This window comes from Neovison vison, chromosome 3 (assembly GCF_020171115.1).
Source record: "Neovison vison isolate M4711 chromosome 3, ASM_NN_V1, whole genome shotgun sequence".
Taxonomy (NCBI): domain Eukaryota; kingdom Metazoa; phylum Chordata; class Mammalia; order Carnivora; family Mustelidae; genus Neogale; species Neogale vison.
Window position 1 is genome coordinate 57,391,500 of NC_058093.1, and position 22,773 is coordinate 57,414,272.

Here is a 22,773-nt window from a genome sequence, read left to right on the forward strand (position 1 = left end):
CATACATACCTGGTTGTAAGCAGATGCCCCACCTTTGATCATATTCATAATCTAAGGTGGTTGCACACCATGACCCACCATACTTTTCATCAAAAATGCACTCATGATGCCAGGTCCCATTAACTAAGAATGGAAATTCACAAGGTCTTCCATAGGAGTTCCCATTTCTGGTATAGATCTCTGTGGTGTGGGGAGGAAGTAGAGGAAAGGAAAATTAAAAACTGGACAATCACCTTTAGTTAACTGATTCCTAAATTTTCTGTGAAGGAAAGATTACTGTTTTCACATAAGAGAATACAGTATCTAAGCGGGCTGCATAGTGTGAAAATTCAGAGCATAGATGCAGCATTCAGTTCTGAACTAAAATGCTGGCTCAACTGTGTGGCTGTGGACAAGCTCCCAGACTTTTATTAGCCTCAGTTTCTATATTTGAAAGTTAGGAATCATAGTATCTAGCTCATAGGTTTGTTGAAGAGGATTCAATGAGATAGTCCATGGAAAGCTTCAGTTATAGTGGTGTGATGAAGAGCTAAATGGTCTCGGCTTGATCCAGCACGGATAAACTGATGACCATGGGAGGTAGAAGGCAGGGGTGCCCTGCCTGAGACTAAATTTACATTCTCTTTTCTTTTCTTTAGTAAGAGTGGGGCCAGAAAAATACCTTGGAATCACTGAAGGTGGGTGTGGACTTTGGAACAAACTGTAGTTAGACAGATTGACACATAGTCCCATTGTTCACAGATTGTTGATAGGATTGAAGTTGTGCATTTCAAGGAAGTGGGAGAAAAACAGCTGGATCTCTGAGAAGGTTCTTGGAGAGGAGCAGGGCATGGTAATTCAGGTTATAAAAGAACCAGCTTTAGCTGGGCGGTCAAGGGACTAGCTGGTGGCCAGCAAGGTAGCAGAACTAGTTTTTCATTTTAAAAATTTCCCTGGTACGTGGAAAGTAGCTGAAAAATTATTCCAACCTCAAGCATGCGTAGAAATACTAAAGGAAGTGCTCAATACTTTTTCGGGTAACAGTTCTCTTGGAAAGGTGTTTTTATAGAACAGCTAACTGTGTAATTATTTTGGTTACCTTTATCCATATCCTTAGTTTGTTTAAAACCAAGGTCATTATCAGGTCAAATAATGGCTATTAGGTAAAGAAAGCATAATGATTGGATCCTATCACTATTTATCAGGCTATTAGGGTCCATTAAAATGTCTCACAGATTTGCTTAAAAGTGTGCTTAAGATGGTATTTGATTCCACATTCTTTATCCTTCTCAAATGTTCATTTAACTGAAATATGATACTTAACAGTTTCAGCAGCAGAGCAAAAAGTAAGAATAATCTAGGTGCTTTTATTTGCAAACTATCTTTTAAGGAATATTCGTTTTGTTTTCCTCTGACATAAATGATTTTAGACAGAATATTTCTGTTAAAGAGTAATTTGATCTTATATTTTATAGGGAACCTGCTTATTACCTATATTTCATTTTTTAAAAGATTTTATTTATTTGTCAGAGAGAGAGAGAGAGCAAGCACAGGCAGGAGGAGCAGCAGGCAGAGCAGGCAGAGGGAGAAGCAAACTCCCCGCTAAGCAAAGAGCCCAACACAGGATTCAGTTCCATGACCCGGGGATCATGACCTGAGTCAAAGCAGATGCTTAGCCACCCATGTGTCCCCCTATGTTTCATTTTTAATGATAACTAAGCTCCCAAAAGCTCATGACCACTTCTTTTCCCATATCATAGCATTTAAAAGGAGTCCCTGAGCCCAGCAACCATTACTTGAGGAACCATCAGTTTCTTCCTAAAAATCCTGTTTCTGTTATACCAAGCGCTTTCACATACATTTCTTTCACTTCCTCTTTACCATAAACCTGTAAGATTAATAGGGCAAGTATTACACTTTTTTGTGAAATCCCCATTTTTACAGTGAAGTTAAGTAAGACATTCAGTAAACTGTAAGTGACAGGGATGAGAACTGGCTCTCTTGTTAGAGTACTTGACATGTTAAGGACAACTTGTGACTTTAATGGCTGCCTTCTCAGGTTTCAAGTTATGTTTCATAGCTCAAAGCTGAGCTTCAATTAAAAAGCTCTCCTAGTCACAACATGCTTTGAAGAATGATAAGCATATAACTGCCACCACATCAGTAGCAGCTAAATTATGCTAACTATTTAGGAAGAGTTTTATTCTCACACATTGTTCACTGCTACTGGACCTCTTAAAGCCAAGCGTTTCTCTAGGGAGACAGGCTTTTCCTGTCTTCTTCCATCTTCTTTCCATCTTCTGTGTGAATTTATGATGATAGCGCTCTTAAAACAATAGCATATTCTGCAGTAGGTACAAATTTGTGAGTTGAATCACTTATATAGAAAACTAACATTAATTTTTCCATTGAGGCAAAGTCACTTCAGTGGTTCAAGAGGTGGGCAGGCTCCTAAGAGTTGTTCAAAATGTAGATAGTTCAGTCAATTTCCTCTGGACTAGCCAAATATTCATACTTGAAGAGTATGAGTGAGCTCAAGATATCTTAATGATTGATATAAGCGCGTATCTGGATGCTAGTCAGAAGCAATCCCTTCGCAACATTTATACAACTGAAGTTTTCTCTGTGATGAATATGACTCACACAGGGTGGGGGTTGGAGAGAAAGGCAACCCAACACAATGATAAATAATTTTTCTTATATTAGAAGCAAAAAATATAGAGCAAAAATCAAGGGAGAAATTTAAAAAGCTGTATTTGGGGAGTTCAATCACGACTTTGATCGGTAGCTTTGCTCTAACAAGCTGGATAACCTTGGACTTCACCCTACTGGGACTCAGGTTATTTTATCTTTCTTATCTCTACACTGCTAGACAAAAGGTGGGGCAGGAACCAATACAAGGAGTCTGACACAAAGGGTCCCAGATAAAGTCCTTAAAACAGCAGTCTCTAGGGGCACCTGGGTAGTTCAGTGGGTTAAGTCTCTGCCTTCAGCTCAGGTCATGATCCCAGGGTCTTCAGATCGAGCCCCGAATTGGGCTCTCTGCTTGGAAAGAAGCCTGCTTCTCCCTCTCTCTCTCTGCCTGCTTGCGATCTCTCTCTCTCTGTCAAATAAATACATAAAATCCTTTAAAAAGAACAAAAAGGGACTATGTAAATTTAAAAGAGTAAAACTGCCAGGACTTAATATGTTTTTAAATTTAAATAATGAGAGAGGAAAGCAGGACACTCTAAGGTGACTTGTAGATTCCTGACATTCACCACTTAGATGGTACTAATCACCTGGAAAGAAATGGAGAAAAGGAGGCAGGTTTGACACTGGCTTTTGTGCAAATTAAAACTTGAGTATGTGGTGATGAATCAGAGCTGCGAGCCTTTTCTCAGAAATCTCTAAATTTCTTATTTGAAAATTCAGTTTTCCAAATATTGTATTTGGTAAGGTCAGGAAACACTTTCTGCCTGTGGGATCTTGCTGTGGCATTGCTGTTTTTCTCTTTGGGGTGGTACCCTAGGTAGATTCTTTTTTTTTTTTTTACTACTGATCATTTTGGCAGTTGTGTGAAATGAGAAGATCCCCTTGTTGGGAGAACATTACAAATGCATAAAATAAAAACAGGATTAGAAAGAAAACCAGTTAGACTGAAATTGGGGGGACTGAAGGAATTTACAATTACAACCACATCCCTCAAAAGAATTGGGGGCAGGAGACAGAAAGAGCCCTGCCAAGAAAATTATCCTTTCTGATCTTTGAACAAATACAATGAAACAAGTCAAATCCAGTTCAAAAGGCATTTTCCTTTCATTCCATGTTCTCTCTTAGCTGCCAAGTTAGAGAAAAACTTTCAAAGGGCAAAATTTAAACTTGCCATTAAGTGGTATCCAGAAAGCAATTGCTTCTTTTTTTTCTTTCTAGGTTTTATTTAAATTCATTAGTTAACATACAGTGTATCATTAGTTTCAGAGGTAGAATTCAGTTTCATCGCTAGTATTTAACACTCAGTGCTCATTAAAGCCCTCATTAAAGAGGGCAAATGGCCTCTTTAATGCCCAGCTCCCCACTCTCCTCCCCTCCAACAGCCCTCAGTTTTTGCCCTATAGTTAAGAATCTCTTACAGTTTGCCTCCTACTCTGTTTTTATCTTATTTTTCCTTCCCCTATGTTCATCTGTTTTCTTTCTTAAATTCCACTATGAGGGAAATCATATGGTCATCTTTTTTGACTGACTTACTTTGCTTAGCATAATACATTCTAGTTCTATCCATATCATTGCAAATGACAGTCTTTTGATGGCTGAGTAGTATTTCACCGTATATATAGGAAGAAGCTGACTAGCATAAACAGACTTGTTCAACTACTCAAGAACTGAGGATTAAAGAAAAGGAAATCCCCATCTCTAATTCTCTAATCTAATATTTTCCCGTAAGATTAGAACCTGACATCTCAGAAATGGATGCATCTTCAGTAGGAAATAGAAATAGCTACTGTATGAGAGAAATTTGTGCAGATAACTGGAACTCTAAGGGGCCAAATTTAGCTTAAATGAGCTTTGAGAGAAAAGAAAAATCTCTGTAAGCTAAGTAAATTTACAAAGAAGAGCAAAGATGAGATAATAGTTAAGACTTAGAAAAGCCGATTAAGTATATATTTATATATCAACATTTCATGTAATTTTAGAGCAACATGATAAAAAAGATTTGCTTAGGTGATAATTAATTACATTTAGAGGTTTAAAAAAATAAACCTACTTATTTTTTTATTTTTTTAAGTCGGCTCCCTGCTCATCATGGAGCTCAATTCATGGAGCCCAACACAGGGCTTGAACTCATAATCCTGAGATCAAAACCTGAGACGAGATCAAGTTAGACACTTAACCAACTGAGCCACCCAGAGCCCCAATTGACTTATTCTTTTTAAACTTGGAAATTTGTTATAATCTAGTTTCTAGACCCAGCATAAAGCTCATGATCAGCTTCCTCATAGGCAATATTCGTATATAGTTGACCCTCAAATAACATGGATTTAAACTGCAAAAGTCCATTTATATGTGGATTTTTTTTCTATAAATACAGTATAGTAAATACTGTAACGTAAATACTGAAAATGTATTTTCTATTCTTTTTTTTTTTTTTAAGATTTTATTTATTTATTTGACAGGGAGAAATCACAAGTAGACGGAGAGGCAGGCAGAGAGAGAGAGAGAGGGAAGCAGGCTCCCTGCTTCCCAGGACCCTGGGATCATGACCTGAGCTGACGGCAGCGGCTTAACCCACTGAGCCACCCAGGTGCCCTGTATTTTCTATTCTTTCTTTCTTTCTTTCTTTCTTTCTTTCTTTCTTTCTTTCTTTCTTTCTTTCTTTCTTTCTTTCTTTCTTTTTTTGAGACAGAGAAAGAGAAGGCACACCCACTCGTATTTGAGTGGCGGGGGAGGGGCTGAGGGAAAGAGACAGGGAATCTTAAGCCAAGCTCTAAGCTCAATGCACAGCCAGACGGAGGCCTGGATCTCACCACCAAGAGATCCTGACCTAAGCTGAAACCAAGAGTCAGACCCAGGCATTCCTCCTTATGATTTTCTTAATAGCATTTTCTTTCCTCTAGCTTATCTTATTTTAATACTACAGTATGTAATACATATAGCATACAAATATATGTTAACCAACTGTTTACATTGTTCCTAAGTCTTCCAGTTAACACTAGGCTGTTAGTAGTTAAGTTCTGGGTGAGTCAAATTTTGAACTGTGTGGGGGGGGCAGTAACCCTAAACTTCACATTATTTAAGGGTCAGGTGGACTTATTTTTGAAAGCAATTGAGAAAAAAGTCCACTCTTAAAATCATAAATAAAAACATTAAAGTGTGACAGCCATGCCAAAAATAAAAATAAACTCACATGAGGTCTTTAAGTTTTTCTATTACATAAAAATCTGTAGACAAGGAGAAATACAATTTCCTTTCTTTTTTTCTTCTTTTTATACTTTGAATAAGTTTGATTTTATTCGGTCATTTGAATTTCATCCTGCGTGAAGGAGTTCTTGTTACTCTAACATCTTCTTTGCTCTGGAGTTCAGAATGTAATCACAGGAAATACATATGCTCATGTATCACAGAGATTCCAAATCCCAGGTTTACTACAGAGTGACTGTGTAACCTCTGACAAGGCACCCAACCCCTCCTAGCCTTATGTGTAGAAGGGGGAAAGTAGCACCAATCTCACATAGGCAGCTCAATGATAATGCACAGTGCCTGGTATTGAATGCTAGCTCACTGCCCTTACCAATGCAAATACTTTATTTGTGATCAGTTGTGCATGTTCAATGTCACGTTTACCAAATACAACCACAAATGAATCAAAGTTCCTCTCCAATACTCACCATGATAAGGCTGGTCACAGAGGTTTTCCTCTGTGCCTCCTTTCTTCCACACATCAGATGAATTTGTACTTGCTATAGCATGTCCATTCTTCAGAGCCAATCTGTACTGGGCAGCTCCATACAGAGAGTGGTGCTCACATTTCCACCACAGTAAGGCCCTGGAGTCGCAGCTGAACATTCTCAAGGAATCTGTGGGTTTGGTAATATCTAGCCCAAGGCACTTCTGGGATTGCAAATGAAAGAGTCGATGCTGAGACACCCACTTCCATAACATGTCCCTACTTCCATCACAGTCCGTTGCTACTATCCAGTCATTCAGTGGCTTGATGCACTTGCCCATGTTTTCATTGACGATGGTGAATGGATCATTACCTGAGTCAAGACAGACAGTCAAAGAAGACATTTCAGAATTCTTGACAGTGTGGTTAGCCTTGGCCCCTGCTTGCTGAGGAAAGTCTGAGCACCACTGGACTATTCCCACCCTCCAACCTCTATAAACCACAATGCCCTATACAAAGTCAGAGGACACTGGTATGGGTTAAGAGCATGAGCTAGTCTGCCAGGTTCATAGTCTGTCTCTGCTACATATTTCCCATGTGATCAGGGCAAGGTATTTAACCACTATGCCTGTTTCCTCCTTTGTAAAATAGGACTTCATATGGGATGTTAAGTTAAAATGAGCTCATACCTATAAAGCACTTAGAAGAGTATGTATATTTGTTATTGTTATTCCATGAAATAACCCCTCTCCTTTTATTTAATGAGATGAAGAAGCTCCTTAGTTTTCTTCTTCCTTAGACAGGTGGTCAATGAAAAATATCCTGAACTTATTCAGGACCATAGTTCTGTCTTGCTTATGCTTTGGCTACTATGGCAGGGCAAATTATTACACCGCATTAATGTGGCTCAGAGGAGATGGGGAGACTTCTGAGGGCACCGAAGTAGAATAGTGGGATAAAGGGATGAGAGGAAATGAAGGTCTGGATACTAAGGATAGAAGAGAACTCTGGTCTCCACCATAGCACCTTCAGGAACATGATGGGAAGCCCGTGGGGAGGGGCTAGTGGGGGAGGCTGCTGACTCTGTGGATCACCTAGGGAGGATGAACCTGAGCTCCAGAAATGAACTGAATACAGAATTCACCACCCAGTAGGTTTGGACAGTAGGAAACTCAGAAGCAATGAGTGTAAGCTGAAAGCTAAAGGAGGACCTCCCTGAATATTTTCCTGGCAATTTCTCATGGATTAGAGAGAACTCAGTGATGACAGAAACTGAAGTTCTGCTAACTTGGTGGAATGGGGCTGCAGAAAATATTTATTTTGATTTTATAAAAATGAAGTAATGCATTGTTATTGCACACCTGAGTTTGTGGAAGAAGATTCACATCTGCAACAACAAATTACAATTGAATAATTTGGCCAGTATTTTTACAAGCTTTTTTTTTTTTTTTTAAAGATTTTATTTATTTATTTGACAGAGAGAGATGACAAGCAGGCAGAGAGGCAGGTGGAGAGAGAGGAGGAAGCAGCTCCCTGCTGAGCAGGGAGCCCAACGTGGGGCTCGATCCCAGGACCCTGAGATCATGACCTGAGCCGAAGGCAGCGACTTAACCCACTGAGCCACCCAGACGCCCCAAGAAGCGTTTTTTTTTTAAGTCATAGCACAAAACTCCATGTTGATGAGACAAATACTGAAATACTTTAGACAAAATTAAACAATCATTGCCAATAAACCAAAGGGTTCAGCAAAAGGCCCTGTAAAACTTTAGTTCCCAGAAGGCACTTTCATTTTGACGCCAGCATCCAATCGCTGATTTTACTGATGAAAGATACCTTTTCTAATAATAATTCACAGGCTTTTAGAGTTAAAAATTCTCATGCTAAGGACTTGAGGGGAAATTTCATTATGTAAATAATAACTATAAAATTAAGTCAAGTTTCAGCTTGAACTTTAAAGAGAATTTTTCTGTTGTTTTAAATAGCAGCAGCAGCAGCAGCAGCAACAAGAGAAATAATAGGAACCACCACAAAATCCTGTAAAACATTAAGTTACTTTTGCTCTCATATCTGTATTTTTAAATATTACATAGAACTGCAGCTAGGTGTCCTTGTCATAGTAGCTTCCATCCCTCGCTCTTCCTTCCTCGACATCTCTCTGCCATTCTCTACTTTATGGACACCTATTTGGGACAACAGTTAATAAGAAAAGGAAAACATACTATCTTAGATTATCACTCACAGCTTCTCCAATGCCCTCCCACATATTCAATATCCACTCAGACCCATGAGGGTCTTTCAAACTATTCTCTCTTTCTCAAACTATTCTCTCTCACTTCTCCAAAAATATCTTGCATTCCAAAGTATCAGTAATTACTGCAGAAAAAAAGAAGTCTGCTGCTACAGGAGAATAAGCATCCACCACCCTTCCTGGAACCTTCCCCTCCCTTGCCATGTGGTCTCATTGCTCTCTTTTCTGGGCACTTTGTTCTGTGCCCTTTGAGCAGATGAACTGGGTTAGCAGCAACTTTGCTGCCTTCGCAGCTCGGAGTCCTAGACTTCTCAAGTTGCCACTGCAGAATCCAATAGATTAGCCATAGCTTTAGTATAGTGGAATAAGCAGTGAAATAAGGAGTTAGATGTCCTAGATTGAAGACCTACCTCAGCTACCAGTTAGCTGGGGACCTTAGGGAATTCACTTAATCTCTCCAGGGTCTTTGTATCTCCAGATATAAGATAAAAGCAGAGAAATATAAGATATCTACACCACTTCCAGTACTCACATCCTGTGCTTCCACAAGATAATAGTTCTCCCAGCCTTGCAGGCTTTCCCAGTCTTTGCAAGTTCATTGTATATTGTTCTTGAACAGATGTTCTAACTTTATTGTGCCATGCTAATGCTAGTAGCATTTTAGGTCATTTGAATCCCATTAGTATCAAGCATGTGCACTTAGGTAACAGTGATGCTTTGTAAGTACTTTTTATAGAAGAGAAAAAAAATTCACCCTTTCCCATTTACTATATGTTTTACTTCTAGGATACCCAGAGACTTACTAAGTTTGTAGAAACTCTGAAAGACTACAGGAGAGATGTGGAGTAGCATGGAGAAGCTATCTTAAAGAGGAGTTGCCAAACTTACCTAATTGCAACATCTATGGTCATAAATACTTGCCTTATTCTAAATCTGTCTTTTAACCAAATTAAAATCAATATGTATTATCAATATGTATAATCAATGTTTGACATCTATAGTGATCACTTAGCACAGACATTAATTATTGATATGATTTAAGGAAACTTGCCATTAGCCTTCATACATAATGTATGTCTAAGCATTCATACATAATTGTAAGGTAGGGAGAGTCTTGTTTTCTCCTGATTCTCCCCCTCTCTTTCCATACTCTTAGCAGAAGCTATTCAGTCTGCCTCAGTCCTGTGACTCTATTGGGATGGTAGATTGAAGAGTGGGAAGGACTGAAAATAATTCCTTTTTAAAGAGAATTTATTAAATAAGGGTATATAAAATATTTCAGTAATGTATTACACTTTGAAAAGGTAATTACAGAGCAACTTATAAACAGATTCCTTATTAATAACCTTATGTTGCATCTTGTTCATCTTACCTTATATTGGTCCTAAATGGAATTTTTTTTTTTAAAGATTTTATTTATTTATCAGAGAGAGAGAGAGGAGAGAGAGCGAGCACAGGCAGACAGAATGGCAGGCAGAGGCAGAGGGAGATGCAGGCTCCCTGCTGAGCAAGGAGCCCGATGTGGGACTCGATCCCAGGACGCTGGGATCATGACCTGAGCCGAAGGCAGCTGCTTAACCAACTGAGCCACCCAGGCGTCCCCTAAATGGAATTTTAATGTTTACCTCCACATAAAATATTTGGGCAAATCTAAAAGGCAGAGGTTGATGAAAAGAAGCCTCATCATCCCTAGTAGCAATTTTTATATGCTTCATTTTATATAAACATTCTAGTGGTGTCTGAAAGGAAATAATCAAGTAACATTATCATATACTGAAAATGAATTTTTAGTATGCCGCATCCGTCAAAAGAAAACCATCTCCTATTGTCTAATCATTAGGTAACTTCTGTCTTTCCTAAACCAAAGAGCTTTGCACGTTCCAAAGAGAACCTGGACATCAACATTTTATAATCACAGACAAATGGAGAGGGAGATGGAGGAAGAAGGATGAAGACTGCAGCATTTTTAGTTTCAGGGGTACTTCTACAGCTCACAATGTTAAGCATTTCGTGGAGTCACCACATATGCAGAGTGTACAGGTGGAGTAGGAAAGAATCAGAATCTGGGTTTGCCAGTTCGAAAACAGATCCTGAAGTGACCTTGGGTTTATGACAATCTACTAGGAGATAGAAAGCTTTGGGGTTCAGATTGGGTGGTGTGGGCTCGTGAGAACCTAGGAGTGCCAGAAGGATTGTTTTACTTCAAGCTGTTAGCTCTCCAAGGAGGCAAAAAAGTAAACTAAGAAATTGGCATTTCCCCAAGGACACAGAGGAACTCCTTCAGCACCTGAGCAACCCAGACCATCTGCGCAAACCTAGCTGCATACATGTGACAGAGCGCATGCCATTACCAGCATCGTGAAGCTGACACACAGCCAAACAAGAACTGAAAGGGCTGGAGTTTCAAGCTTCCAGTACTTCCCCTGATGGGACCGCAGGTCTGTCTGAGGGTGTGTGTAAGCTGGCCAGAGCAGTTGCTACGGGTGAGGAAGGATGCAGGAAATCAAATACCTATGAGGACCTAGTGCAGGAAGAATGGAGTTAAGCTGGTGCTCTTTGCTTTTGGTTGATAACAAAGGTCAGGGATTGCAGAGAATGCAAAAATTAAGGAAATCTTGAATTCCATGGGGGAGACAAAACAGTCAGACTAAAGCGGAAACAGATGGAAACCAAGACTTCAGTGATGGAAAGGTTGGTGTGTTTTGACTGTTGTTACTTAGGGCAATGTAATTTTTCGCCCTGGATTGTGGGGCAAGTGGAATAGAACTCTCCCAGCCAGTAAAAACTCCCTGTTGGGAGTTTCCAATAGGGAGGGTAAAAGAAGAACAGAGAAGGGTGAGCAACCCAGACCATCTGCACACTAAAAGATCCTTGATGTAGATAGGGTGATGTCGCTCACACTCTGGGAAGCTTTTTCTCAACACTCTCTGAAAGAAGTCTAAATCTGGCAGTAACTTAGTTTAGCTGCCACAAGAAAATAAGAGCCACAGGGGGGAACCTACAGTTTTCAAAAAATTGCCTTGCAATTTTACTTCCTCAAACAGGCAAGGTAACAGAAGTGGTAGGTGGTGAAGGCTCACTGACTGTCCCCCTGTGCAGCGCAACTAAGAAAGTCCTCAGGGACCCCTTTGCCAAGGCGAAAAGAAAGTAAAAGCAAACTCCGGTTGCTGCCAGGGGCCACGGAGAGGCTGGCACTACCCAGAGCATCAGCGAAGGGAGGGAGTCTGTTCCTGATCCAGCTTCCGCAGTTAGAGGCAGGAAAGTGGTCCTCGGGCAAGCGACCCGTGCTCCAGCGGGTGGCCCTAGGCTTCGAGGGACTGTTCTGGAGCCGATAAGCTTAGAAGAAAGGATCGCTGCTTAAGGCTTTCGGGGAGGGCATCGTAACGGAATGATGATCACAGTCACTTTGGGAGACATAGCTCACGCGGACTTCTTTTTTGACGTGCACCTTTGGCAACCGTGCAGCGAAGTCGGGCGATCGTTAATCACCCTTGGCGCTGTGATTGGACAGTTCCTCTAGACACTGAGTGGCCAAGGTGGCCAAGAGGCGAAGGAAGGGCGACACGGGCTCACTGGAGTTTGAGGGGTGCCGAGGAGCCTTTTACTCCAGGGAAGCAGGACTTTAGTGGCGAGAGGACCGGGAAGGGACAGGGGACCGGGAAGGGACAGGGGACCGGCGCAGAAGGCCGCGCGCCTTCTCTAAGGCGGCCTCTTCTTCCTCAGCTAGAAGAAGGCCCTGCCCCTCCACGACCCACCCCGCCCTCTGCCCGGAGTCCGAGGGCCACGGAGTGCCTTCTCCCCAGACCTCCCCTTCGGCTGGGTCACTTGTTGGGCTCCAGACCCCCGAGGCAAGCAGAGGTGATGAGACCCGGAGCCCAGCCGGACCCGAACTCAGGAAAGCCTGCAGACTCCACAACGTCGAGAGCCGCAGCCGCCGGCGGGCTGGTGCGCCCGCGGTTACCTGTACGACCAGAGGGCTCCGCCAGACGGAAGCTCCTGAGGAGCAGCACGAGGAGCTCCGCCGCGCGGCAAAGGGTCGTCCAGCGCCTCCTCATCCTGAGCCGGCCCAAGCTGTCCAACCGGGTCTTCAGGCGCACGCGGCACCCACCCCTCCCGGTGCGTCCAGCCTGCGCTTTTGCCGCCAGCTTCCCCGGGGGGTCCTGCCCCGCCCTCTCCGCCGTTGGCCAATTAGGCGCGGCGGGGCGGGGCGGGGCGGGGCAAGGGCGTGGTACTAGTGGCGGGAAGACAGCCAGCGGAGAGGCTCACCTTCTGGAGGACCGACCGGCGGAGAGGCGGGAATTGCGCGCGGGGCGAGAGAGCGGGGGTCGCGCAGACTACCGGGCTTGGGGGTCCTGGCTCCCGCCTTTTCGTCAGTAAAGTTGAGGAGACACGGCACTTGCTGGGACTTGACAGCACCGTGGTGGTGGGTTGGGTCTGTTTAGGACCTTGTTCTCTGTGTAGTTCACTTCCGTGTGGGAGGACTTCATTGCCCCGCAGGGCTGGAAAGGCAACCACATCCTCTCGGTCCCCAAAGCGGAAGTCTGCACCCGCAGGGTTGCTCCCGCGGTCAAGCTAAAGAATCCAGGTGTCCTTGGTTGCGTTTTGTGTATTCCGAGAGCGCCAACAAAGGCGCAGTAATGGCACGCTGCAGTTCCGCCGCAGTTGTTAAAGAATTACGAGCAAGAGCTGTTTGAGTGACCCTACAATCAACACTTCCAACGATTTAGGCCTTATAACCATCTGATCTTCGCACGTAAGCTCTTTTCTTAGTAATTAAATGAGAACCACCACCACCACCACCACCATCATCATCTGTAGAAATGTACAAGTCTGCACCCCAAACCAGCAATGTGAGAGTAATATTTATCCTCTCCCTGTGGGATCTGCAGTCATTATAAATAGGCTACCCTAAGTTGCCTGGGTGTGAATGCCCTCTAATTTCAAACCTCATAAAAGCACACGGTGTGTGCCCAGAATCACCTTCGTTGCTGTCCCCCAAGAGTGAATTCTTCCACAAGCAGAGGAGCATCTAGGTTACCCTGATTCCAACCACCAAGGCTTCGCTGATGGCTCCCAAATCTGCCTTGGTCGGTTCTCTCCCTACCTGGACCTTTTAGTTCCGTAGGTATATTAAGCACTTGCCATTATAGGGATGGGCACCTCCCAGGATAAGATAAAAAGACAGCATCCCTGCCTGCTCAAGTTTACTGAGTACTGGGGGAGACTGAGGCACACACAGTTTAACTCAGGGCAGAATCAATGGGGAGACTGGACAAAGCTTCAAGGAAGACAACACCTAAACTGGGCCTTGGGCAGTGGGTAGAAATTTGATCATGCACAGCAGCTTAGAGAAAAATAATGACAGAACGGCAGGAAATACAAAGCAGTATCTGAAGAGGTCAGTCCAGAATGGCCACCCTGCAGGGTGCATGTGTGCACGTGTGTGTGCGTGTGTTGAAGGTAGTTGTGGTGGAGGCTTTAGTGAAAATGACAACAGAGAGGTGAATTGTGGCTATTTTGTGAAGTGCATTGAATATGATGTGAAAGACATTGGTTTGATTCTCTAGAACTGGCCGGTGGAAAGTTCTGAGTAAAACAATCTGCTAATGCTCTGATCCCCTTTGCATTTGTGACTGCTTGCCTTTCTGATCCTGCCCAGCCTGGAGCTAGTTGAGGGCAGGGGTTTTACCTTCTCATTATACCTTTTTACACTGAGCACCAGGCCTGACCTCAGAGTAAGCTCTCTATACATATGAATTTACTTAATTAATAAATTCCTATAATCACCACTTTAAGGTAGGGCTGCAAGAGCTCCTGCTTGCATTATGTTGCAGTAATTTCTCAACTGACCTTCCTGCCAGCAATTTCCCTCTCAGGCAAAGGAATCTTTTTTTTTTTTTTTAAGATTTTATTTATTTATTTGACAGAGTTCACAAGTAGACAGAGAGGCAGGCAGAGAGAGAGGAAGGGAAGCAGGCTCCCTGCTGAGCAGAGAGCCTGATTCGGGGCTCGATGCAAGGCTGGATCCCAGGACCCTGGGATCATGACCTGGGCCAAAGGCAGAGGCTTTAACCCACTGAGCCACCCAGGTGCTCCCAGGCAAAGGAATCTTAAACACTGTTTGGAACATGTCACCTTTCTTCTACTCACATCCTTTCAGTGCTAACTGGGAGTTCAGGGGGGATTTTGAACCCCTGAAATTACATACTGCTTTATGAATACACTTTAAATATATATATTTTTTTTGAGAAAGAGAAGAGGTCCAGGGCATTCATGAGAGTCTCAAAGAAGCCCATAATACAGAAGAAAACTTATGTAGGGTAAAGCAAGCCCCTCTACAGTTTGAACTTTTACTTTTAATTACCTTCCTATGTCATGCCTTGGTTCAAGCAACCTGTCTGATCTGTCTTGCCTTTTCCTATATCTGCCCATATATCCATATTTTCTCCAATCTAGAATGCCTCTTTTCCCTCTATCTTGTCTTAGTCCTACCCTTCCAGTTAAGACTCTGCTCAAGTCTCATATTTTACATAAAATGTCTCTCAGACGATCCCTAACCCTTGGGATTCCAAACATCTAGATAATGTTGTACACTGTGTTCACTTGGCATTTAAAATGTATGTCTCCTGCTGCTTGGGTAGTTGCCCCTTACTTGTGGTTTTGCTTTCTGTGGTTTCAGTTACCCTCAGTCAACCACAGTGCAGATGATCCTTCTTCTGATGTGTGGTCAAAAGGTCATTCAGCTCATTTCATCTTATCATGTAGTCATCTTATAAGTTCCCGTCATCACTAGGAGGATGAGTATAGTATAATATCTTGAAAAAGAAAGAAAGAAGAGAGATGACATTCACGTAATTTTATTGCAGTATGTTGTTATAAGTGTTCACTTTTTATTACTAGTTACTGTTATTAATCTCTTAATCATACCTAATTTATAAATAAAGCTTTATCATTGTTATGTATAGGAAAAATATAGTATATATAGGGGTTGGTCCCATCCTTGGTTTCAGGCATCTGTTGGGCTCCTAAAACATATTCCCCATGGATAAGGGGGGGACTAGTCTACTTTTTCTGTAGTTACATGTGCACTGATCTCCACCTAGCATATATGTCGTAAATAACTATTTATTGCCTATGGTGACAATAGCAACCTATGTATCCTTCAAGTCTCACCTTGAATGTTACTTCCTCAAGGAAATCTTTCTTTTTTTTTTTTTTCAAAGATTTTATTTATTTATTAGAGAGAGAGGGAGAGAGAGCAAGCACAGGCAGACAGAATGGCAGGCAAAGGCAGAGGGAGAAGCAGGCTCCCTGCCAAGCAAGGAGCCCGATGTGGGACTCCATCCCAGGATGCTGGGATCATGACCTGAGCCGAAGGCAGCCACCCAACCAACTGAGCCACCCAGGAAATCTTTCTTGACTCTGCAGTCTAGGTCAACTTCCCTGTGATAGGTTCTCAATGTGTCCCACACTTTGTCTTGATAGTATTTAGCATAGCTGGATTAAACAGTTATGTACTCACTCACTTGCGTAATGTCAATCTCCTTTTCCAGGCTGCAGGATGCATGAAGGCAGTGTCTGTTTAGACACTTCTATGTTTCCAGTAACTGGACCGTGATTTGCTGACTGAATGATTGAATAAATACATAGTAAGTGCCCCTTAAAGGATAAATAAATAAATAAATACCTGGTAAATGCCTGGTGCAGGCAACAGGAGGTCTAGGCATTTTTAAAAGGGAAAAATCAGGCATTTTTAAAAGGGAAAAATCAGTTGGATGGGTGGGAAGGTCTTCAAGCACCAGGATGAATGTCCTTGGATGAGTAACAGTCAGTAGATAGAAGTGTAGGGGAAGACACCACATGGCTGAGGCAATGATGCGAGCAAAATAACAGACATCTGCCAACCGCCAGGTGCCAGGCCGTTGTGCTGAGCATTTCCTGTGTGCTCTTGTATCTGATAATCAGCCTATGAATGAAATATAATCCTTATTTTATAGATGTGGAAACTGAGACAACATAAACAAGATTGATATAACTAGGCCAAGGTCAATAGATAAGTGAGAATACCAAAATGGAAATCTAACTATAGAACTTCCATGAATGTGTGAGAGTATTAGTATTATTTTATTCCTAGTCACCGTTAGGAAGGGGGAACATGGGCTTTTAGATTTCTTTTTTTTTTTTTTAAAGATTTTATTTATTTATTTGACAGACAGAGATCACAAGTAGGCAGAGAGGCAGGCAGAGAGAGGGGGGAGAAAGCAGGCTCCCTGCTGAGCAAAGAGTCCAATGTGGGGCTCGATCCCAGGACTCTGGGATCATGACCTGAGCCGAAGGCAGAGGCTTTAACCCACTGAGCCACCCAGGCGCCCCGGGCTTTTAGATTTCTAAAGTGAAGTTTTTAATTGTAAAATGTATCATACCTATAAAAGAGTAGCTAGACTCTGGACCTCCTCCTGATCATGTCCACCTTACTCACACACAGAGGTAACCCTTCCTCAGAGTTATCATTCCTTTCTTTATAGTTTCCCCATATATGATTCATTCCTTAAATCGTCTATACAACTTTGCAAGTCTTTGAATTTTATGTAAGTAGAATCATTTCACCTTTTTTTGGGCACATATCTTTTTTTGCTCAAAATCATGCCTGAGACATTCATCTGTATTGGTGTGTGTAGATACAGTTTGTTCATTTTTATGCAATGTTCCTTTATAAGAATAAATCACACTTTATCCATTCTCTTGCTGGTGGACATTTGAGTAGGTTCCAGTTGGGTAACGTGCTATAGTTAGCAAAGCTTCTGTGAACATTGTTGTATATGTCTCCTGGTGCACATGGCTAGATTTTCCTGAGAGTGTATTCTTAGAAGTGGAATTCCTAGAGCATATGGTATGTTCAGCACCCACACCATTAGACAATGCCAATGTGCTTTCTAGTTTGCGCTCCCAGTAGTATGTACAAACATTCCTGCTGCTGAATATCCTCAATACTTGGCATCTTAATAGTTTTGGCGGGGAGCAAAATGGTATCTCATTGTAGTTTAAGGTTGGATTTTTCTGATTACTAATGCCATTGAACGTGTTTTCCTATGTTTATTGGTTATTTGTATTTCATTTTCCAGTTTATACGCAGGTTATTTGTCTGTTTTCTCTTAGATCCGCTTTCTGCCCTCCCCTGCTTTGAATCTCAAAGGTCTACTCTCCATTCTCAGGCTCCCTTTTTCACTGCCTTCTGGTTAGGTTCAGCCAATGAGAATTACTGGCACGAAATGGAAGTTTGGGAGGGGGAGAGCCCAAAGTGTTTCTCTCCTCTATGCTTTGGGAGCATGTCAAGCAGTAGCTGTGTCTCTTCTATAGTTTTAGCTCATACCTGGCAGCCCCACCCTTTGTGGTCCAGTTCCTATCAGGCAACCATGCTCTGCTTCCAGCATGTTTGGGTGGTTCCTTTTCCAAGGTTCTAGCTCCCACAGGGTAGCCCAAGCTCCTATTTGGATAACACTAGTGCTTCTCTTTTCCTCAGGTCCCAGGGGTAGTAGTAGCTTCTTGTAATTGGTACTTTCTAGATAACCTCACTGGCACTTATTTTTAGGTCGTTCAGTATCTCTGTAAGATGTTATTTCGTTATATTAAATGTCTTCTATTGAACTACCTCGCATGGGTTTTGTTCTCTTTTCTGGACCTTGGTGATACTGATTTAACATACGAAAGAACTGTACCTGAGACAGCATCTACAACTGAGTAAGATGTGAACAAGAGAAATTACACATGGAGCGTATTCAACTACATGAGGAGTCGTGGCATAAAGAAAGCTAGTATGGGACATCTGGGTGGGTCAGTTGATTAAGCATTTGCCTTTGGCTCAGGTCATCATCATCCCAGGGTCCTGGAATCAAGTCCCACATTGGGCTCCTTTGCTCAGCAGAGAGCCTGCTTCTCCCTCTGCCTGATGCTATCCCTGCTTCTGGTCTCTCTCCCTGACAAATAAATAAAATCTTTAAAAAAATAAAAAAGAAAGAAAGAGAGAAAGAAGGGCAGGTAGTGTGGGATGCATTTTAACTGCAATTTTGATGATGTACACAGATGATCCCAGGTGTAGTAAGGAGGCCCCAGGGGGCCCAAGCAAGGGCTTGGTCTAAGAATAAATTTTAAATAATTCCCATAGTGCTGTGATAATAAAGATTTGTATTTATTCCTAGTTATAACTAAACTCATGAAGACTATAATCATGGATACAGGCCCCAAAGGGCAAATATAAGGTTGTAATTCACCCACTTAAAAAACAAAAGACAAAATTAAACAACTGCTTTTATTAAAATAAACAACTTACTTGGCAGACTTTAAATTGTAGAATTCTCAGATGAGGAAATGTTCCATCAGTATGTCTACAGAACATTGACAGAAGGAACTGGAAAGGAGCCAATGTTTCCTACTCATTCACTTACTCAGCTTAACCTCACACACAGACACCAAGGAACTATGGAATTACAGAGTTCACAGAGAATTTTGGAGTCCATCATCTGCCCTCCCATTTTATGGACAAGGAAACCAAAGTTCAGAGGGTTCAGTGACCTTTGTTGATATTAGGAGCACAAGAGAGGTTAGATGCAGACCCCTGAGATTCGTGAGAAGACTCCCAAAACACCAATGAGAGCACCTTAGGGCTGCTTACCTGCCTCTGATAGAAGCAAGGGTGAAATTTTCTTGTGAGGTGATGATGCAAGTGTGGGTCAAAGGTTAAGAGGATGCTGGTGTTGGTAAGACTTGTGTACTTGGTAGGAGAGTATTGCAAAGATCTGTAATGTGTTTTGATCAAGAGTACAACACCTCAAGCATGGTGGGAATTCCCTAGGAAACATTTTTATCAAAGGTGTGTTCTCTGGAAAATAAGGAAATAATTTTAATGGTACAGACGATTTTCTAGATGTGGGAAATGTGATGAAGGATTAAGTTTTGATATTGGCGTGCATTCACTCTGTTTTGGCAGGGAGGCAAGAATAAGGGTGATATGTTTGCTTTTTACTTGTGTAATTGGAAGTTCTTTCCTCAGAATAACCAAATCCATTGCTAAAATCTGTTCTAAGAAAACAACAGTACAAATGATAAATAACCTAAGCCCGGGAGTCCTTGCTCCTCAGGGAAACTGGTCAGGTTTATACTTTAGAACAATTATTTTCCTGACTTTAGCAGAAGGTAGTGAAGAAACCAGAGTGTGTTGTGACTCCTCTTCAAAGCTGACTCATAACTCAGGACCACCTAACTTGTTAGTTAAGGGTAAAGTTAAGATACCTTACCTTAATTACTAAGGTAATTAAGGTTACCTTAGTTTAGGTAAGAATGCTGGCGGACTTTTAATTATTTATTTATTTATTTATTTATTTATTTATTGTTATTGGGTTTTTTAAAATCTTTTTTTAAAATTTCTTTTCTGGGGCGCCTGGGTGGCTCAGTGGGTTAAGCCACTGCCTTCAGCTCAGGTTATGATCTCAGGGTCCTGGGATCAAGTCCCGCATCAGGCTCTCTGCTCAGCAGGGAGCCTGCTTCCTCCTCTATCTCTCTGCCTGCCTCTCTGCCTACTTGTGATCTCTCTCTGTCAAATAAATAAATAAAATCTTAAAAAATAAAATAAAATTTCTTTTCTGCATAACAGAATTCATTGTTTATGCACCACATTCAGTGCTCCATGCAATACACGCCCTCCATAGTACCCACCACTTGGCTCCCCCAACCTCCCACCCCCTACCCCTTCAAAACCCTCAGATTGTTGACTTTTAGAAACACTTAAGAAGTTTGATAGTGTGACTCCTAAGAAATTTTAGTACTGAGAGCTATGACACTATTTAGTACTGAGAGGTATTACTGTATTTACCAGCTTTACCATTATTCACCCTTTGTCAACTCACTATCTCCATGAAGCAGATGGTCCAAATTTCTTCTTTCGAAGACCTAATTCCATCTCCTTGTAGGCCTCCTCCAGGAAGCAAAATGTGCCTCTTACTTTGCTGGTAGGCTAGAGGCCATTTAATGTGAGTTCACCAGGCTCTATTTTTCCTCTCTCTAACTCATCTTTATCTCAGCCTTGGAGGAAAAGTCAGACCTCTTTTTCTTAACATAACTTCTTTTGTGTTCCCAACCACATTCTTCCCCTGTGTAGTATTTTTTAGTTTCTCCCTCTCCATGAATTATAAGAAGAGAGACTCTGAGCATGTTTTAAACTTCTTATTTTTATTTTTTCTTTTAAATTTTAAAAAGATTTTATTTATCTATTCAAGAGAGAGAGAGAGAACATGAGCAGAGGGAGAGGGAGAGAGAAACAGACTCTTCGCTGAGCAGGAAGCCCAATGCAGGGCTTAATCCCAGAACCCTGGGATCATGACCTGAGCTGAAAGTAGAAGCTTAACCAACTGAGCCACCCAAGTGCCCCCTATTTTTTTTTATTATAGAATATAAAAACTATACCCGGAGTAGAGAGCATAGTGTAATGAATTTACTGTTCCCATCACCTTCTTCAACAGTTATCAATACATGATCAGTCTTCTTTCATCTCTACTCTGACCCACTCTTTACTCCTTTCAGATTATTTTGAAGCAAATCTCAGACATCAAGTATTTCATCTGTAAATATGTCAGTATGCATCTCTAAAAGATAAGATCTGGTAAAGACATAACCACTATACATGATCTCACTTAAAAAACAAAGACAAGAATTCTTTAATACTGTTTAATACCTAAATGGTGTTCACATTTCCCCAAATATCTTATAAATGTTACCGTTTTGTTTTTATAATGTGTTTGAATCAGGATCTAAATAAGGTTTTAACATTGATACTGGTTGAGATTTCTCTTAAGAATATTTAAATCTCTAGGCACCCTGTCTTTCCATTCTTTTCCCCTTGTAATTGTGTGAGAAAAAGCTGACTTGTTTGTAGAATTTCCCAGAATCTAGATTTTGATTATTGTATCACTGTTGTGTTAACATGTTCCATTATCCCTCATAGCTCTTATACATTAGGAGTAGGCTTTATGAGACTCAGATTCAATATATTCTTGACAGTGCTATTTCATGTGGGCTGTGCTTTCCTGTCAGGAGACCCATAATGTGATTTTTTTTTCATTGTATGGTGGTATTATCAGCCATTGATGATCATTACTGGGATCATTAAGAGTTAGAAAACAGATATTATATTCTAACATTTTTTCTTCATTTATTAGTTGGATGCTTCTATAAACAATAACGTTCCCTTATCAACAGGTTGGTTACCCAGAGGTACAAATCATATAGGAAACTTGATTCTTCCTTTTATTGATCAGTTTTGAAAGTATAAGGAAGTGGTTCATTCATAGCAGCTTCTAAAGGCAACCAATGAGATTTTATTTTTTTAATTATCATTTATTTGTATTTGCTATCTTCCAATCTTTCAATGTGCAGTTTCATTTATTATATTTATTGATGCTCTACTTTGGCAGGGGGAGACATCCATAGGAATCTTTCATGGTTTCCTCATGAACTAAAATAACAGGATGTCTCGGTCTCAACCTGTATGTTTCTTGTCCCAGACCTAGAATCAGCCACTTCTCTAAAGATGTTTGCTTCCTTTTAGTAGGAAATGGTAGAGACCACAAGTGGGTGCTAGGACTACTCTTTCTTGATAGGTTGGTCCTCATTTCCATCACGAGTTTTGAAACCAGACATGTGGATTTGAGTCCTCACTCCACCTCTTGCCAGCTGGGTTCTTAAGCAAGATACTTACTGCTGATGGTAGAAATGCTCTTTTATTTTTTTTTATTTTGAAATGCAACATATATGAAAAAATATGTAAAGCATAAATGTGTAGTATAATAAATACAAAGGGAATATCTATGTAACCACCACCTAGGCCAAAAATATGTAACATTTCCATAGACAGTGTCTGTGTCCCTTTTTTTTTTTTAAAGATTTTATTTATTTATTTGACAGAGAGAGATCACAAGCAGGCAGAGAGGCAGGCAGAGAGTGAGAGAGGTGGAAGCAGGCTCCCCGCTGAGCAGAGAGCCCGATGCAGGACTCGATCCCAACACCCTGAGATCATGACCTGAGCTGAAGGCAGCGGCTTAACCCACTGAGCCACCCAGGCGCCCCCCCACCTTTTTTTTTTTTTTATTACATATCCCTTGATCCTCTCTAGAGGCAGTCACGATTTATATTT

At 41.5% G+C, this 22,773-nt stretch overlaps 1 protein-coding gene across 4 annotated transcripts in view; it reads right to left on the bottom strand.

Annotated features, from left to right (window-relative positions):
• Window positions 1–12,722, bottom strand: part of LOC122902519 (CD302 antigen) — a 135,656-nt gene extending 122,934 nt beyond the window's left edge. For 3 of the 4 annotated variants that reach the window (XM_044242160.1, XM_044242159.1, XM_044242158.1), the window contains exons 1-3: window positions 12,553–12,722; window positions 6,345–6,716; window positions 10–180 (exon numbers count right to left, since the gene is read on the bottom strand). In XM_044242160.1, coding sequence (XP_044098095.1) covers window positions 10–180; window positions 6,345–6,716; window positions 12,553–12,646 — 637 coding nt within the window. In that variant the 5' untranslated portion in view covers window positions 12,647–12,722. The remainder of the gene's footprint in view (window positions 1–9; window positions 181–6,344; window positions 6,717–12,552) is intronic. The other variant, XM_044242162.1, reaches the window with a different exon arrangement.
• Window positions 12,723–22,773: the final 10,051 nt, after the last annotated feature.